General features: G+C 35.5%; 1 protein-coding gene across 3 annotated transcripts in view; it reads left to right on the top strand.

The window, feature by feature from the left end:
* Positions 1-16,564, top strand: part of SS18 (SS18 subunit of BAF chromatin remodeling complex) — a 71,516-nt gene that overhangs the window by 24,849 nt on the left and 30,103 nt on the right. For all 3 annotated transcript variants that reach the window (XM_007974403.3, XM_007974402.3, XM_007974404.3), the window contains exons 4-5: positions 8,864-9,017; positions 13,758-13,979. In XM_007974403.3, the coding sequence (XP_007972594.1) occupies positions 8,864-9,017; positions 13,758-13,979 (376 nt within the window). The remainder of the gene's footprint in view (positions 1-8,863; positions 9,018-13,757; positions 13,980-16,564) is intronic.

Below are 16,564 nucleotides of genomic sequence, written 5' to 3' on the forward strand. Positions count from 1 at the left end.
GTGTGCGCGCGCGCACGCAAATTTCCAGAACTATATTACTATCAGCGAAAGTAGCTTGCAAAAATACTAGGGAACTGAAAGAATGTCCCTTTGACATTAGGGATGACTCCATGGTTTTCAGAAGGGCAACTGGAAAGATGGAATTACCATGACTGAGAATATGGATAAGGCGACTTGAGGGTGAGGGGAAGTATCAGAGATTTCATGTCTGATAGACTTCCAAGTGGAGATGTGAAGGTGGAGTAGGCAATTTTGATAATTAAAAAACATGAAAGTTGGCAGAATGATACTGCCTCCTAATTTAAATCTTGAGGTGTTCATATTGCACAATCACTTTTCATTCAACACTTACTGAGTTCCTCTATTTGCTGCTAGATGATTGGGGGCTCCAGTAATAAGCAAATATAATCATGGGTGCAGTCTTTACAGAACTTAAACCTGTAACGGGGAAGACAGACCTTAAATCATTACACATTTGAAATTATAGTTGTAGTAAGTATTATGTAGGAAGAATATCTGAAAATGTTGGAGCAGACAGTGGGGACTTTATAATTCTGGTGCTCAGGGAAAAAGTGATATGAGGTATAATTCACATACAATAGAATCCATTCATTTTAAGTATATAGTTAGATGAGTTTTTGACAAATTCATGTAATCACCACTATAATCAAGGTAACAATGTTTATCCCCAAAAGGTTTTCCAAATATCCCTTTTCTGCCCATTTTTAAGTTGAGTTCTATGTATGTAGACTGAACTCAATATAAAAATGGGCTTAAAATTTTAAAATAGTCATATATATACACACATATATATGGATTTGTAGGCATTCTTTATATATTCTGGAACAAGTCTTTTGTTGGCTATATATATTGCAGGTATCTCCCAGTTTGAAAATTGTGTCTTTTTATTCTCAGTGGTGTCTGATGAACAGTTTCTAATTTAAATGAAGTCCAATTTATCAATATTTTGAAGGGATAATTCTGTATCCTGTTTGAGAAATATTTTCCTATGTCATAGTCATGATGATATGAAGATACATGTATATTTTGTTGTATAAGTTTGTTTATTCATGATCCATTGCAAATTAAATTTGTATATAATCTGAGATAGGACTCAAGGTTCATTTTTGTCCATGTGATAGTTGATCCAGCACCATTTATTGGAAAGATCATTCTTAACCATTAGATGTAAGTTGTTTTGTTGTGACTGTATATGTGGGTTGCTTCTTAATTCTCTGTTCTGTTGGTCTGTTTGTCGTTGTACTAATTATGTCTTATTTACTGTAGCTTATGATAAATGTATGTATATTCTAGTGTTTCTTCCTCAAGATTTTCCTGGCCATTCTGGGCCCTTTGCATTTTCATGCAAAATTTAGAATCGGCTTGTGAGTCTGCAAAAAGTTTGTGGAATTTTTATTGGGATTGCATGGAATTTTGAGGTCAGCATCAGGGAAACTGATTATCCTCTACAGTATTATTAGTAAATCTTCCAGTCAACAAAGATGGCATATCCTTCCATTTTGTGAACTCTTTCTTTCAACAATATTTCAGTGTAGAGGTATTGCACATCTCTTGTTAGCTTTATTCCTAGTGTTTTGGGTTTTCTTGGATGCAGTTATGCTATTGGTTTTTAAATTTCACTTTCTAATTGTTTTTTGAAATATATAGAAATATAGTTTATGTATTGACCTTAATTATTATATTCACTTATTCTAATGGTTTATTATAGGTTCTTTCGGGTTTTCTATGCACTTAATTATGTCATCAGCAAATAATGACAATTGTAAGTCTTCTTTTTAAGTCATTATTTCTTTTTACTTTGTTTTCTCCTTTCTTTTATTCTTTATACCATGGATTTGTGTTGGTTTATTTATTTTGTTGAATAGAAATGGTGATGTATATTCTTGTCTTATGCCTGAATTCAAGGGGAAAGAATCCAATATTTCATTAGTAAGATGACATTGGCTGTACAAATTTTTGTAAGTTAGTTTTATTAGATTAAGAATGCTTTTATTCTTAGTTTCTGAAAGATTTTATTGTGAGTAGATACTGAATTTCATTAAATTCTTTATCTGTTGAGATGGTTTTATGGATTTTACTTTGATGATTTGGTGAATTACATTGATTAATTTTCAAAAGTTAAATCAGCTTATGGTCCTGTAATAAATTTCATTGGTTATAATGTATTATCTTTTTAATAAGTCTGGATTTAATTTGCTAAAATTTTGTCTAACATTTTTGTATCTGTATTCATGAGAGATGTTTTGGCCTGTCATTTTCTTCGTGTCCTTGTCAGGTTTCGGCAGCTTCATAAAGAATTGGGAACTGATCGCATTCTTTTTGTTTTCTGGAAGAAAATAGTGTGAGGTATTATTTATTCTTAATGGTTTAGAATAATTTCCTATTGACGCTGTCTGAGTCAGGAGATTTCTTCAGGGAAGATTTTAAATGATGGATCCAGTTTCTCTAACAGATAGAGGATTGTTCCAGTTTTCTATTTCCTGTGCCAGTTTCTATAAGTTATGTTTTTCAAAGAAGTTGTCCATTTTACCTAAATTATTAAATACATTGTCATAAAGTTGTTAATATCTCCTTATTTTCCTTTTACTGCCTATATTAATATCCCCTTATTTTCCTTTTACTGTCTATAGCGTATGTACTAATGCCCCCCCTTTTAATTTTTCTGAAATTGGAATTTCTGTTTTCTTGATTATTTCTGCCAAGGGTTATTGATTGTTAATATTGATTATTAATATTCTCAAACAGCCAACTTTTGGCTGAATTTTCTCCTAATGCTTTTTATTTCATTGAGTTTTGTTCTTGTTTACGTTATTTCCTTCTTTTTACTATTTTGGGTTTGATTTGCCATCTTAAACTACTGAAAATAAAGGATGATAGTGTTATTTTTCAACTTTCCTTCTTTTAAATAGACATTTTAAAGCTATAAATGGTCCTGTAAACATAGCTTAAACTGCATCTCACAAATTTTGATACTACATTTTCATGACCAGTTAAAAATCTTTTAAAATATCCATTGTGATTTCTTATTTTATGATTAATTTTGTTACTGGTGTCTTTTTTTTTTTGGAGACGAAGTCTCGCTCTGTCGCCCAGGCTGGAATGCAGTGGGGCCATCTCGGCTCACTGCAAACTCCTCCTCCCCGGGTTCACACCATTCTCCTGCCTCAGCCTCCTGAGTAGCTGGGACTACAGGCGCCCGCCACCACGCCTGGCTAATTTTTTGTATTTTTAGTAGAGACAGGGTTTCACCATGTTAACCAGGATAGTCTCAATCTTCTGACCTCGTGATCCGCCCGCCTCGGCCTCCCAAAGTGCTGGGATTACAGGCGTGAGCCACCGCACTGGCCTGTTGATTTCTAATTTAATTCCACTGTGCTCAGAAAATACATCTTATATGATTTCAATCTGTTGATATTTATTTACTTGCTTTATGGCCCAGTATATGATTCAGCTCAGTCAACATTCCTTGAGTACTTAAGAAGAATGTGTATTGAACAGTTATTGGATTCTGTACATACAAATTAGATCAAACAAATTTGTTACTAGTAATGTCAAATTTTTTTGTATCATTGGATTTTTTTTCTTCTATAAATTACTGAGAGAAGTATCTTAAAATCTCCAGTCGTTATTTTGGATTATTCTGTTTTTCCTTTTAGTTCTGTCAACTTTTGCTTTATAAATTTTTGAACCTGTGTTGTGAGATGTATACACATTTATGATTGTTAAACATTCCTGTTGAACTTTTATCATAATAAAGCATCTCTCTGTATCACTAATAATTTAAGCCAGCTATTCAATGTTAACATAGCAATATCATCATACTTTTAATTAGTATTTGCATGATATCTTTTTCTATTTTTTTCCTTTAACATATCTGTTCCCTTGAATTTAAAGTAGTTGTGTTGTACATAGAATATAGTTATGTGTTTTGAAATCCAATATAATGTATTTGATATTTAATTGGAATGATGGGTCCATTTACGTTTAATGTGGAACATGATATACGAGGATTTGTGTCTGACAAGGCAGGTATTTGTTTTCTATTTGTTGCTTTCTTGACTTTCTTTAATCAAGCGTTATTTTTTTCTATTTGGTTTTACACATAATTTTACAGTATACATCTTTAACATGTGTGCATGTATTTTTAAGTAGTTGCCCTAGAGATTAAAATATTCATCATTAAAACATTAAAATGTTAGTTTATTAGGTTCTAGTCTAAATTTGTATTTTTAACAGTTGTTGAAAAATGCAAGAAGCTTATAGTGGTTTAATTTCATTTACCTCACTTGTCTTTTTCTTTTTTTAGATGGAGTCTTGCTCTGTTGCCCAGGCTGGAGTGCAGTGGTGTGATCTTAGGTCACTGCAACCTCTGTTTCCTGGGCTCAAGCAACTCTCCTGCCTCAGCCTCTCGAGTTAGCTGGGATTACAGGTGCCCGCCACCACGCCTGCTAATTTTTCCAATTTTATTAGAGATTGGGTTTCATCATGTTGGCCAGGTTCGTCTCGATCTCCTGGCCTCAGGGGATTCCCCCGCCTCGGCCTTCCAAAGTGCTGGGATTACAGGCATGACCCACCTCGCCTGGCCTAGCTTAGTCTTTTGTGTGTCTTGTCCTATACTTTATTTTTCTACATTTGTATAAACCAGTACAGTCATTGTTACTGTTATTTTAAATGTTAATATATATTTATCCATATATACTTACTTTTCCATTCCTCTTAACTAACTCCTCTAGTTCTGTACTTCCATGTGGGGCCATTTTCTTTTAGCTTGATGTATTTTGTTCTCTTATAACAAGTGTTTTCTTAACTTTTGTTCATCTAAACTTATTTTTATTTCATCTTGATGTTAGAAGGTATTTTTTTCTTAGTGTGGAATTCCGGGCTGGTTGGTTGGTTTTCTTGTTTTCTTTTTTTGTCTTAGCACTTTACAGATGTCATTTTGTTATCTTCATTTTCTGTAATTTCTGATGAAAAATGAGTTGTTAGTTTTATTGCTCTTCCCTTCCAGGTGATATGTCTTATTTTCACTGACTGCTTTTAAGATTTTTTCTGACTTTAGTTTTTAATACTTTGATGTATCTAGGTTCAATTCATTTCTTCATTAAATCTCTGTTTTGCTGTTTCTAACCTAATGATTTCTTAATTTCAGTAATTATATTTTCCTGTTCTGGAATTGTCATTTGACTTTCTTATAGAATTACAGGACTTTGCTGAAATTCTCCATCTGTCCTGTGTTTGTTTGTTTATTTGTTTATTTATGGAAACATAGTCTCGCTCTGCGGCCCAGGCTGGAGCGCTGTGGTGCAATCTTGGCTCACTGCAACATTCGCCTCCCGGGTTCTAGCAGTTTTCCTGCCTCAGCCTCCCGAGTAGCTGGGACTACAGGCGCATGCCACCACGTCTGGCTAATTTCTTGTATTTTTAGTAGAGACAGGATTTCACCATGTTAGCCAGGATGGTCTCGATCTCCTGACCTCGTGATCCGCCCACCTTGCCCTCCTCATGATCCGCCCACCTTGCCCTCCCAAAGTGCTGGGATTACGGGCGTGGGCCACCATGCCTTATTTATTTCTTGAACATACCACTCACAGTTATTTTAAGTCTTTGGTAACTCCATAATTTTTTTTTTTTTGAGACAACGTTTTGCTCTGTCTCCTAGGCTGGAGTGTGATGATGTGATCTTAGCTCACAGCAACCTCCACCTCCCGGGTGCAAGTGATTCTCATTTCTCAGCCTCCCAAGTAGCAGGGACTACAGGCATGTGCCACTATGCCTGACTGATTTTTTTTTTTTTTTTTTTTTGTATTTTTAGTAGAGACAGAGTTTCACCATGTTGGCCAGGCAGGTCTTGAGCTTCTGGCTTCAAGTGATCTGCCCGCCTTGGCATCCCAGAGTGCTAGGATTACAGGCGTGAGGCACCACGTCTGGCCTGGAACTCCAAAATCTGAATGACTTAGGTGTCTTTTTAAATTTTCTGTTATTTCTCTTGGGTGTCCATTCTTTTTTTTAACTGAGATACAGTTTATATAAAATTTACCATTTTAACCATTTTAAAGTACATAATTCAGTGGTTTTTAGTATATTCCCAATTATGTAAACATTATAACTATCTAATTTCAAAATGTTTTCACTACCCTAATAAAGTGAAAACTTTTGGCAGTCAGTCTCAATTCTCCCCCTCTGCCCATCCCCTGGCAACAGCAAATCTACTTTGTCTTTGTGAATTTGCCTAGTCTAGACATTTCTTATAAATAGAATCATAAAATTTATGTGGCCTTATGTATCCATCTTCTTTCACTTGGCATAGTGTTTTCAAGGTTCATCCATGTTGTAGCATGTGTAAGTGTTTCTTCTTTGTGGCTGAATAATATTCCATTGTATTCATATGCCACATTTTGTTATCCATTCATCAGTAGGTAGACATTTGAGTTTTTTCCAGTTTTTGACTGTTATGAATAATGCCACTGTGAACATTTGTGTAGAAATTTTGCATGAGTGTGTGTTTTCAATACTTTTTAGTATGTACCAGGAATGGAGTTGCTAGATCATATGGTAACTCTTTAAGTTCTTGAGGAACTGTCAAACTCTTTTCCACAGTGACTGTACGCTTTTACATTTCTACCAGCGTATATGAGAGTTGCAATTTCTATACATTCTTGACAACACTTGTTATTTTTTTTGACTTTTAATTTTTATGTTATTGCAGCTATCATAGTGGGTGTTGGTCATTTATTTTTGTTTTTTAGAAAGCCTTGCAATTTTTAAGAGTGTTAGACATTGTGGTTGAACAATTATAGAAGCTCTAGTTTGTGTTACTTTGCTCCAAAGAGAATTAAGTGTTCCTTTGGTATGTGAAGTATTAAGAGGTCACCTTGAATCTATTAAAGGTTGGTTATAAGACTTTTTAGGGCTGATCTATTTCAATTTTGACCTTAGTCTTAAGGAGTAGCTGGCCCTTTGGTAGTCTCAACAGAGAGCTGGAGTTATTTATGAAGGCTCCTCTAACTTAGTGGGGCCTACACTCCAGTCTTTGTCTACACAGGAGTGAGCAGCAGCTGGAATCTGCTGAGCTCTTTAGCCTCCTACCTGCAATTTCAACTAGTTTTCTTGAATGTTTGCCCTCTTGTGGTCCTTTTTCTCTGGAAATTTATTCTTTAGTTTCCAGCTCTTTGATAGTCAAAATTCTGACTCTTTTTTTCCTTAGTCCGATTGGACTGCACTTTCTACTTGAGCTCCATTTCCCTGTTACTCAGCAAACTCAAGGAAAAAGCCAAGATAATTGTGGAGCTGGTTGTATATGCTTCCGTTCTTTCAAGAGTTGTAGCCCCTTCTGTTCCTCTTTGTATAAGTCACTCTTTAGTGCCTTCAGTTTTTACTTTTTGTCTAGATTTTATGAGTTTTATTTAGCAGAGGGTTAGTTTGGTACAAGTTATTCTAACATGGTGGCAACAGTAATGATGTTTTATTAGTTGAATTACAAGAAAATGACCGCACTATTAAGAGTAAGAACATGAATTTTTAAAAGAAAAATTGGACAAGAATATGGGAAGAAGGATTTCTGTTTTCAGACAGAAGAGGGTTAAGGTAGCCAGGTTTGAAGGAAGATAAATAAGTATGATTAAAAGTAAGATAATGTGTCTGAAATTGGTGTTTGGTTTTTTTTTCTTGTTTTGGTGAAAACTGAACAAGGTTATCAAGTGTTTAAAGAATACAAGTTGGAGAAATATTATGAGAATTTAAGAGAAAATAATGAGCATTCATCTGGATTTAGTCGTGAAGAAATTAAAATTCTGATTTTAAAATGTGTGCTATTTGAGTAGACTTGTTTATTTCTGTAAATGTTAGTGATTATTAACTGTTTGGAGGTTTGAGTATTTAATGTGCTGGCCAAAGAACAATGTATGTCTATTAAGTGTGCCAAAGAGAATTGTGTTCATAAAATGGAAAGGTGTACAGCAACTGCCCATTTTTAAATGTAGGAGGAAGAGAACAACTGATATTACAGGAATGGACATTACATTTAGAATATCGAAGTACAGAAAGAAGCCAGAAATAGATTCCTAAAGAATAATGCGTCCCTCTCCTCCTACAGTATTAAAAATGGGGATTTGGAAAGAAACTAACCATTTGCTTTTTCCACCAAAATATCCCTAAGAAGGGACCCAGTTGTGGCAGACCACCTAATATCTATGTTTTTCCTTTTGCCCTTTTGTGAACTCTGAAGGTTAGTTAGTGGTTTTCTTCAAAATTGCATTAGGAAATTTGCCAAGGGCATCCTTTTGAGGCAGCTGTCTCTGTACCCTTGGAGGCCATCGGTAATGTTTCCAATCTATAGCACGAGTCGGCACAAAAATGTTGAGCTGTTGTCTTCATGTTTTAAAACATTCCTCTGCTGCCACTATCCTCCACCCCGAAATAGTGTAAAGTATGGCACATTTTGGGACTTAGAGTCCTTTCATCATTTTTTGTTACTGTACATTTTTAGGTAAAATCCATCATTAATAATAAATATGTCCAATACATCAATAATGAAAGGACACTTAATTTTTTTCACGTAATTTAGATAATAACAATAGACACATTAGAAATGCTTAATATATGAGAATTTTTTGTATAGAATGTTAACATTTTAATCTTCACTATTGAGATTTTTTTAAAGTAAATATGCTTTAAAGTTTTGGGCGTTATTAACTATGTTCATCATGAAAATGCATTAGATGAATTTGAAATGCATTTGTGTTTTTGTTCTTATGCAATTTAGTAACATAAGCAACTCTTTTATCCTATGCATCTTTAATATATTAGTCTGTTTCTCTTGTTTTACTAAACTGTCTTCTTTCAGCCACCCACACAGAATATGCCTATGGGTCCTGGAGGGATGAATCAGAGCGGCCCTCCCCCCGCTCCACGCTCTCACAACATGCCTTCAGATGGAATGGTAGGTGGGGGTCCTCCTGCACCACACATGCAGAACCAGATGAACGGCCAGATGCCTGGTAAGTTTTTCTCCTCTAAGACATTAACACCAGAGTTGCTTAGCAACTGAAACGACATGGGGGCTCAAGGGATACTAGATTGTTGATGACAAAACTGCTTTGAATGCCCCCGAGTACAAGCTCTCTTAGAGTTTGTTAGCTACAGAGCTACGTGACCTGTATTCAGTGTTTATCAGGCTGCCCTTGGGCTTTGATGTAGCTGACACACAGCATTCCTCTGATGAACAGAACTGGCTAAATTTAGTCTGTCTGAAACTGCAATACAGTTGGCTTTAGAAGCTTTTTGGAAAAAAAGGGCATTGCACCATGGCTTAAGAATTAAAGTCTGTTAAAAAAAGATAATATAACATTTCCCTGAGTTTTTATTTACTTAAATATTGATTGATCTCAGAAACAGTATCACTGGGAAAAACACACGGAGAAACAAACAAAACAGTCTCTGAAGTGCTGGTGTATTTAGTATTTCCTCATTGATACTATTGAAGCTGAATCTGTATTTTTAAATATATGTTTATAGCATAACATAAATATGGGAATGGATTTTAAAGCAAAAATTAAAGGCTGAAAAATAATGTAAACTTTCTTACATTATTTATACACTGAGCCATTCTCTTTTCTATTTGTCAATTTTAAGTTTAGGGTTACTAGGTTGATATGCTTTAAGACATTGGATGCTGATTTAGTTACCTTTTGCTGGTTTGAAATTTTAATCAGAAAAGTATCTTTACACTATTTCATTTTTGTAACAGTAGCATCAACCCATAGCCATAATTTTTGGTAGAATATTATCTATATTAGGTATCAGAATATTTTTACTTTCTAAGACAAAAGTTATTTTCATTGATAAAAAGAAGGCATTATACAACTAGCAGTAATGGAAATAACAGACCAATTATTAAAATTAGTAATTAGCATCTTTAGGATACTATTTTCTGTAGCCGATTGTGTTGATTGATAGCATTGGTGGCCAAGGATGATGGGTGCAGTAAAGAAACAAAAGAGAGCACAGAGCAAAAGAGGCAAGGTAGCCTGGCTTATAGAAGATTGAGGTGTGACTGATCATATAGGAGGGCAGTGGTGTTTCAGTGGCGGTCTCCTATTTCCTGCTAAGGCTTGCAACATTGATGGCACATATCCAGTATGGAGGTAGGAATAAAGACATCACTACTTTTCAGTGTGTAGTCATATTGTAGTCAAGAGAAAACTTCTTGCCAAGTCAACATTTAGTTCACCAGCACACACTGTTTTTAGAACTGGGAAGGTAGGGATAGTACAGGTTAGCTAGTTAGGAGTTTTTTGACTTTTTATGATGGTACCTTGAATTAGGATTTTGACTTAAATTCTCTATGTAATATTGAAGCCTAAGGCCAAAGAAGTATTTGAGCAGCAGTACAATTATGGTTAACATGACATTTTGGTTTTGTGTAAGGCCTTCTGAAGTAGTTATATTCTTTTATAAGGTAGTTATTATCAACCACTTATGACCTAGGTTGTTCAGAATACTGTAGAGCTTCCAAAACAATAGTTAAGAATTTCTCCAGGCCAGGCGCTGTGGCTTATGCCTGTAATCCCAGCACTTTGGGAGACTGAGGCAGGCGGATCGCAAGGTCAAGAGATCGAGACCATCCTGGCCAACGTGATGAAACCCCATCTCTACTAAAAATACAAAAAATTAGCTGGGCGTGGTGTTGGGCGTCTGTAATCCCAGCTACTCAGGAGGCTGAGGCAGGAGAATCACTTGAACCCAGGAGGCAGAGGTTGCAGTGAGCCGAAATCATGCCACCTCACCCTAGCCTGGCGACAGAGTGAGACTCCATCAAAAAAAAAACAAAACAGAATTTCTGCTAACAATAATTTCCGCTAACGATAGTTACGGAGTAAGCGCAGGAGAAATTAGAAGGCCAGTAACTTACATTTTCTTTATTTGTTCCTTATAGCATTTAGCCAACTTTTTATGCACACAAATTTGCATCTTGGCTCGTTTCCTATTTCAGTTTTGTTTTTAATGTATATTTCATCATGTAGACTCCGTTTTAGATCTACTTATGTGCTCATTGATCTTGGTCAGATTGCTACTCGGTCTCAGGTTCCCTTTTTAAAAAAATTAATTTTTTTTTTTTTTCTTTTTGAGACAGAGTTTTGCTCTTCTCACCTAGGTTGGGGTGTAGTGGTGCAATCTCGGCTCACTGCAACCTCTGCCTCCTGGGTTCAAGCCTCAGCCTCCCGAGTAACTGGGATTACAGGCGCACACCACCACACCTGACTAACTTTTGTATTTTTAACAGAGACAGAGTTTCACCGTGTTGGCCAGGCTGGTCTCAAATTCCTGACCTCAGGTAATCCACCCACTTTGGCCTCTCAAAGTGCTGGGATTGCAGTCATGAGCCACTGAGCCCAGCCTAAAAATATTAATTGATTTTTAAAAAACTGGGTAACACATGCCTATGGGACCAAAATCAAAGGGTACCAAAGGATGCCTAGTTGCCACCTCTCCAGATAGTTCTAGAGAGGCATTGGTTTCTAGTTGTCCTTAAGAGATCTTCTCTCGCTGGGCATGGTGGGGTGGCTCACGCCTGTAATCCCAACGCTGTGGGAGGCTGAGGCGGGTGGATCACTTGAGGTCAGGAGTTCAAGACCAGCCTCACCAACGTGGTTAAACCCCGTCTCTACTAAAAATACAAAATTAGCTGGTGTGGTGGCGCACACTTGTAATCCCAGCTACTTGGGAGACTGAGGCAGGAGAATCGCTTGAACCCGGGAGGTGGAGGTTGCAGTAAACCAAGATCACGCCATTGCTATCCAGCCTGGGCAACAAGAGCGAGACTCCGTCTCAATAAAGAAAAACAAAAAAAACCAAACCAAAAAAAGAGATATTTTCTCTATATAAAATAATGCATGTATATTTCCTTTTTTTCTTATTCTTTTTTTAAAAAAGTACAAATGATAGCACTCATTAAATAGTATTATGTATCTTTTCTTATCTTGGAGACCATTATTTTATTACATATGTAAATAGATGCCTTATTCTTTTGGTCTCTGTATCATGTTCTGTTTTACAAGTTTAATTTATTCGAACATTTGGGATGGAAATATAGGCTTCTAGTCTTTTATTATTATGAATTATACTGCCATGAATTTGCCTGTAAAAATATATATGCACATATATATGTATTTTGTGTGTGTGTCAATACACATGCTCACAAAAATTTGTGTATCTATAGCATAAATTTCTGGAACTGAAGTTGCTGAGTTAAAGGTATATGTATTTTAAAATTTGACAGTGCCAAATTACTTTGTGTAAAAATAGTAATATCCATCAGTTCTGCATTTATGAATTTCACATTCATGGATTTAACCAACAGTGGATTGAAAATACTTGGAAAAACAAATCGCGACTGTACTGAACATGTACATACTTTTTTCCTTGTCACTGTTCCCTAAACAATACAGTATAGCAACTGTGTACATAGCATTTACATTGTATTATGTAGTACATGTAATGTAGAGATGGTTTAAAGTATATGAGAGGATGTCCATAGCCTATGTGGAAATACTGCATCATTTTATGTCAGGGACAGGAGCATTTATGGATTTTGAAATCTGTGGGTGGTTCTGGAACCCATCTCCCACAGATATCGAGAGACAACTACTTTATTTGAATTGTTGTTTGTCATCGCAAATTTCCTTAAGCTTGATCCCACCCTTGATTCCACAAGCTTGATTCCCCATGAAATATAAGTAAGATTTATATTCCTTCAACAATGGATGAAAGTGCTGCTTTATTCATAATATAGTTAGATCAAACTTTTGATTTTTGAGAATCTGAAAGGTGAAAGTTCGATCTCATAGTTTTAATTTGGCTTCTTATTTTAAGTGAGGCAATCAATCCTTTAATGTTGGTGAACCTTTTTGTAGTTTTTGTGTGAACAAGTCATTCCCTCATTATGTCCTTTGCCCATACTTTTATTGGTGGTGATCTTTTACTTACTTCATATGTTAAGTAATTAATTTGGTCTGTGATATATCTATAAGTAATATTTTCTTATTTACCTTTTTATTATTTTTGAGTTTTTTGTGTCATGCAAATTTTTAAATTTTATATAGTCTAATTTATCAATGTTTTATGGCTCTGAGTTTTCTGGCATACTTAAGAAGGTCCTTCCATTATTATTTTTAAAATTCTCCTTTTTGAAATTCTTTTATGGTTTCTTCTTTTTAAATGTTTTAAGTTTTCTGTTCATCTAGAATTAGTGGAAGAAAGGAGGTAGTGATCCAACTTGTTTTTTCCAGATGGCTCCCCAGTTGTCACAATACCATTTACTGAATTAGTTTTCTATTGCTCACTAATAGTTAATATTACTGTGATTATTTACTCAGCTATGTATTTGGGTCTATTGTTAGATTCTGTTCTAGTCAATCGATCTGTTAGTCTATTCATTTATGTTCACAGTTAATTACTCCAACCTTATGATATGTTTTGCTCTTTTATAAAGAAGCTAGTCCTCCCTTCTTTTTCAGAGTGCTTCTGACTTTTTAAAAGCATTAATTTCTTAATCTGTAAAATGGAAATAACTACCTCACAGTATTTGCTGTCTTTCCTATAAACCATTTACTTTGCTATCGATTAATTATTGTTTGGTATTACTATAATAATGCAAAAAAATATATTCTTTCCAGGTACTTTTGTATGGACCATCTGTTTAACTTTCGTATTTTGCTTCTGATCATTTTTCTTCAAAGGGCCTAACCATATGCCTATGCAGGGACCCGGACCCAATCAACTCAATATGACAAACAGTTCCATGAATATGCCTTCAAGTAGCCATGGATCCATGGGAGGTTACAACCATTCTGTGCCATCATCACAGAGCATGCCAGTACAGAATCAGATGACAATGAGTCAAGGGCAGCCAATGGGAAACTATGGTCCCAGACCAAATATGAATATGCAGCCAAACCAAGGTAACTAAGCTTTATGTCCTTCTTGACTAGAGTGCTCTATTAGCCTTTGAAAGTAAAATGATTGTTGTCAGGTTCTTAGCTGGTTCATAAAAATACAAGTTTAAAGTGAGTGACAGTCATGCCTATAAAAAGGAAATGTTGAGTTTGAAGCTAGTTTAAATCTCTTTGCTCAATTTAGCTGTTTAAGCTTATTTATTTTTATGTCTTTTGGACAGTTTGTTTGAGGTTCTTTATTGTTGAGAATTATTGTTTGAAGCCAATCAATGACGAACCAAACATTTGGTTTAGAGCTAGAAAGTTGAGAAAATAAACACCTGCTCTGTAGTTCATTTTACTTATTAAGGATGTATTAATTTATATGAATTTCCCTTGATTTACATGGATATTTTCTGATGGTGTGTTTCAGCATTAAAAGGTAATTCTAAAATAATTTGCCATTAGAATGTTCAGTGGAGGTGCTGCTATACTCGTCTTAGAGTGGTGTAAGTCCATTAAAGTTTATTACCAATCTCAGAATGAAATTGTACCATGTTTCTCTTTTCCTTAAGTATTCTGTGAATAATAACTAAAAGCCAGTAAGTGGCGCTCTGCTCTGCTAATTGTTTGTTAAAATATTTGGCATATTTCCAGCTTAACGCGATTTTAGTTACAAAATGTAGTGAAGTTAAGACTGTAAGATAGGATTTAATGTATTTGGAATAAAATTTTCTAGATTTTGATTATAAAATAAACAGCACTAAAATGTACCCAATAAAAGAAGTTAATGTTAATCTGTTGATAATTCCTTATGATGAAATATAATTTTTTTTTTTTTTTTTGAAACGGAGTCTCACTGTGTCGCCCAGGCTGGGGTGCAGTGGCCAGATCTCAGCTCACTGCAAGCTCCGCCTCCCGGGTTTACGCCATTCTCCTGCCTTAGCCTCCCGAGTAACTGGGACTGCAGGTGCCCACCACCACACCCGGCTAGTTTTTTTGTATTTTTTAAGTAGAGACAGAGTTTCACCCTGTTAGCCAGGATGGTCTCAATCTCCTGACTTTGTGATCCACCCGCCTCTGCCTCCCAAAGTGCTGGGATTATAGGCATGAACCACCACGTCTGGCTGGAATTTAACTTTTTAAAATAGTTTTAGTGATAGGATTCTGAAATGGTAATATTCATGAAAAAACGTAATTCTTTCCCAGTCATATCAGAACTTTGACCCAGCATTTACTAAGTTATGGTATTCATAGATTTACTAATTACTAGTAAAATACTTTGGAAGGTTCAGCATGGTTATTAGACTATTAAAAGGCCTGAGAATATTTTTAGTAAAGAAACTGATTTGATTTCAGTTAACATGAGTATATTACTATGGAGCTTTTCTTCTTTTCTTTTTTGGCATATTGCTTATCAAAAGTAACAGCTAATATTCAATGAGTACCTGTTAGTGCCATACACTAACAGAAACGAAACTATCAAAATGCTTTGCATGTCTTCTATAATTCTCACATCCTTGAGGTAGTAGGTAAGGTACTATTACTGTCATTCTGTGCGTGAGGAAGCAGACATCCTATGGAAAAACAGGCAGGCCTTGCTGTATACGATTCTGATACACATGAATATCCGTTACCACAGTTAAGTTAAATAACACCTTTTCCCCAAACACCACCATTTGAATTTCAGTTACCATGGTACATTAACTAAGAGTAATTGTATAAAGTACGAATTCTTAGCTGCTGTCTCTTCAGTCTGCAAATCACTACATAAATAACAGATGCCTGTCATGATAAGTGATGGATGTTACTTTTAGATTTTGTCAGTGATTGGTCACTGTACATCTGTCAGCTAGTTTATGCACATACAGCAAAGCTTGTTGTGTTGCTTCCTTGGCTCCCAGCAGTAAACCTATATGAGATTTTACAAACCTGGATAATTGAAAGAAGGACTTGGCCAACATAGATAAAAGTGCAACAAAGAAATGAAAAATGACAATGCTGGAAATGAAATCCAAATTCAATGTAAGTGGAGTTACTGAAGAAATTGCTGACTGTGGGAATGTTGACGTAACTGCCATTTGAAAGAATCTGGGTATGCACTGCAGGTGCTTAATGAAGGAGAACTCATTGATACAAATGAGAGAAGTAGTTGTGATGAAAAGGGTGAAGATGTCCCTGAGGAAGCAAGACTGGCAAAATATTTCACATTAAAGAAATTCTTGGAAATATTTCACAACTTTGAAAATGTAAAGGATAAAATGTTGGATGCCAGTCCAAACTTAGAAAGGAGTATGACAATTTGCTAAGCTGTGGAAGAGAGACTTACTCTAAATTGTCATATATACCATTAGGAGAAGGGAACTACTTTTCAAATTATTCTAGATAGGATTTTTACAAAGAAGTGAAACACTTTAATTCTCAGTGTTTCTTTCTTTTTTTTTTGAGATGGAGTCTTCCTCTGTCACCCAGGCTGGAGTGCAGTGGTGCAATCTTGGCTCATTGCAACCTCCACTTCCCAGGTTCAAGTGTTTCAATTCTCTTGCCTCAGCTTCCCGAGTAGCTGAGATTATAGGCACACGCTACCATGTCCAGCACATTTTTGTATTTTT

Source organism: Chlorocebus sabaeus, chromosome 18 (genome assembly GCF_047675955.1).
Source record: "Chlorocebus sabaeus isolate Y175 chromosome 18, mChlSab1.0.hap1, whole genome shotgun sequence".
NCBI classification, from domain to species: Eukaryota; Metazoa; Chordata; class Mammalia; order Primates; family Cercopithecidae; genus Chlorocebus; species Chlorocebus sabaeus.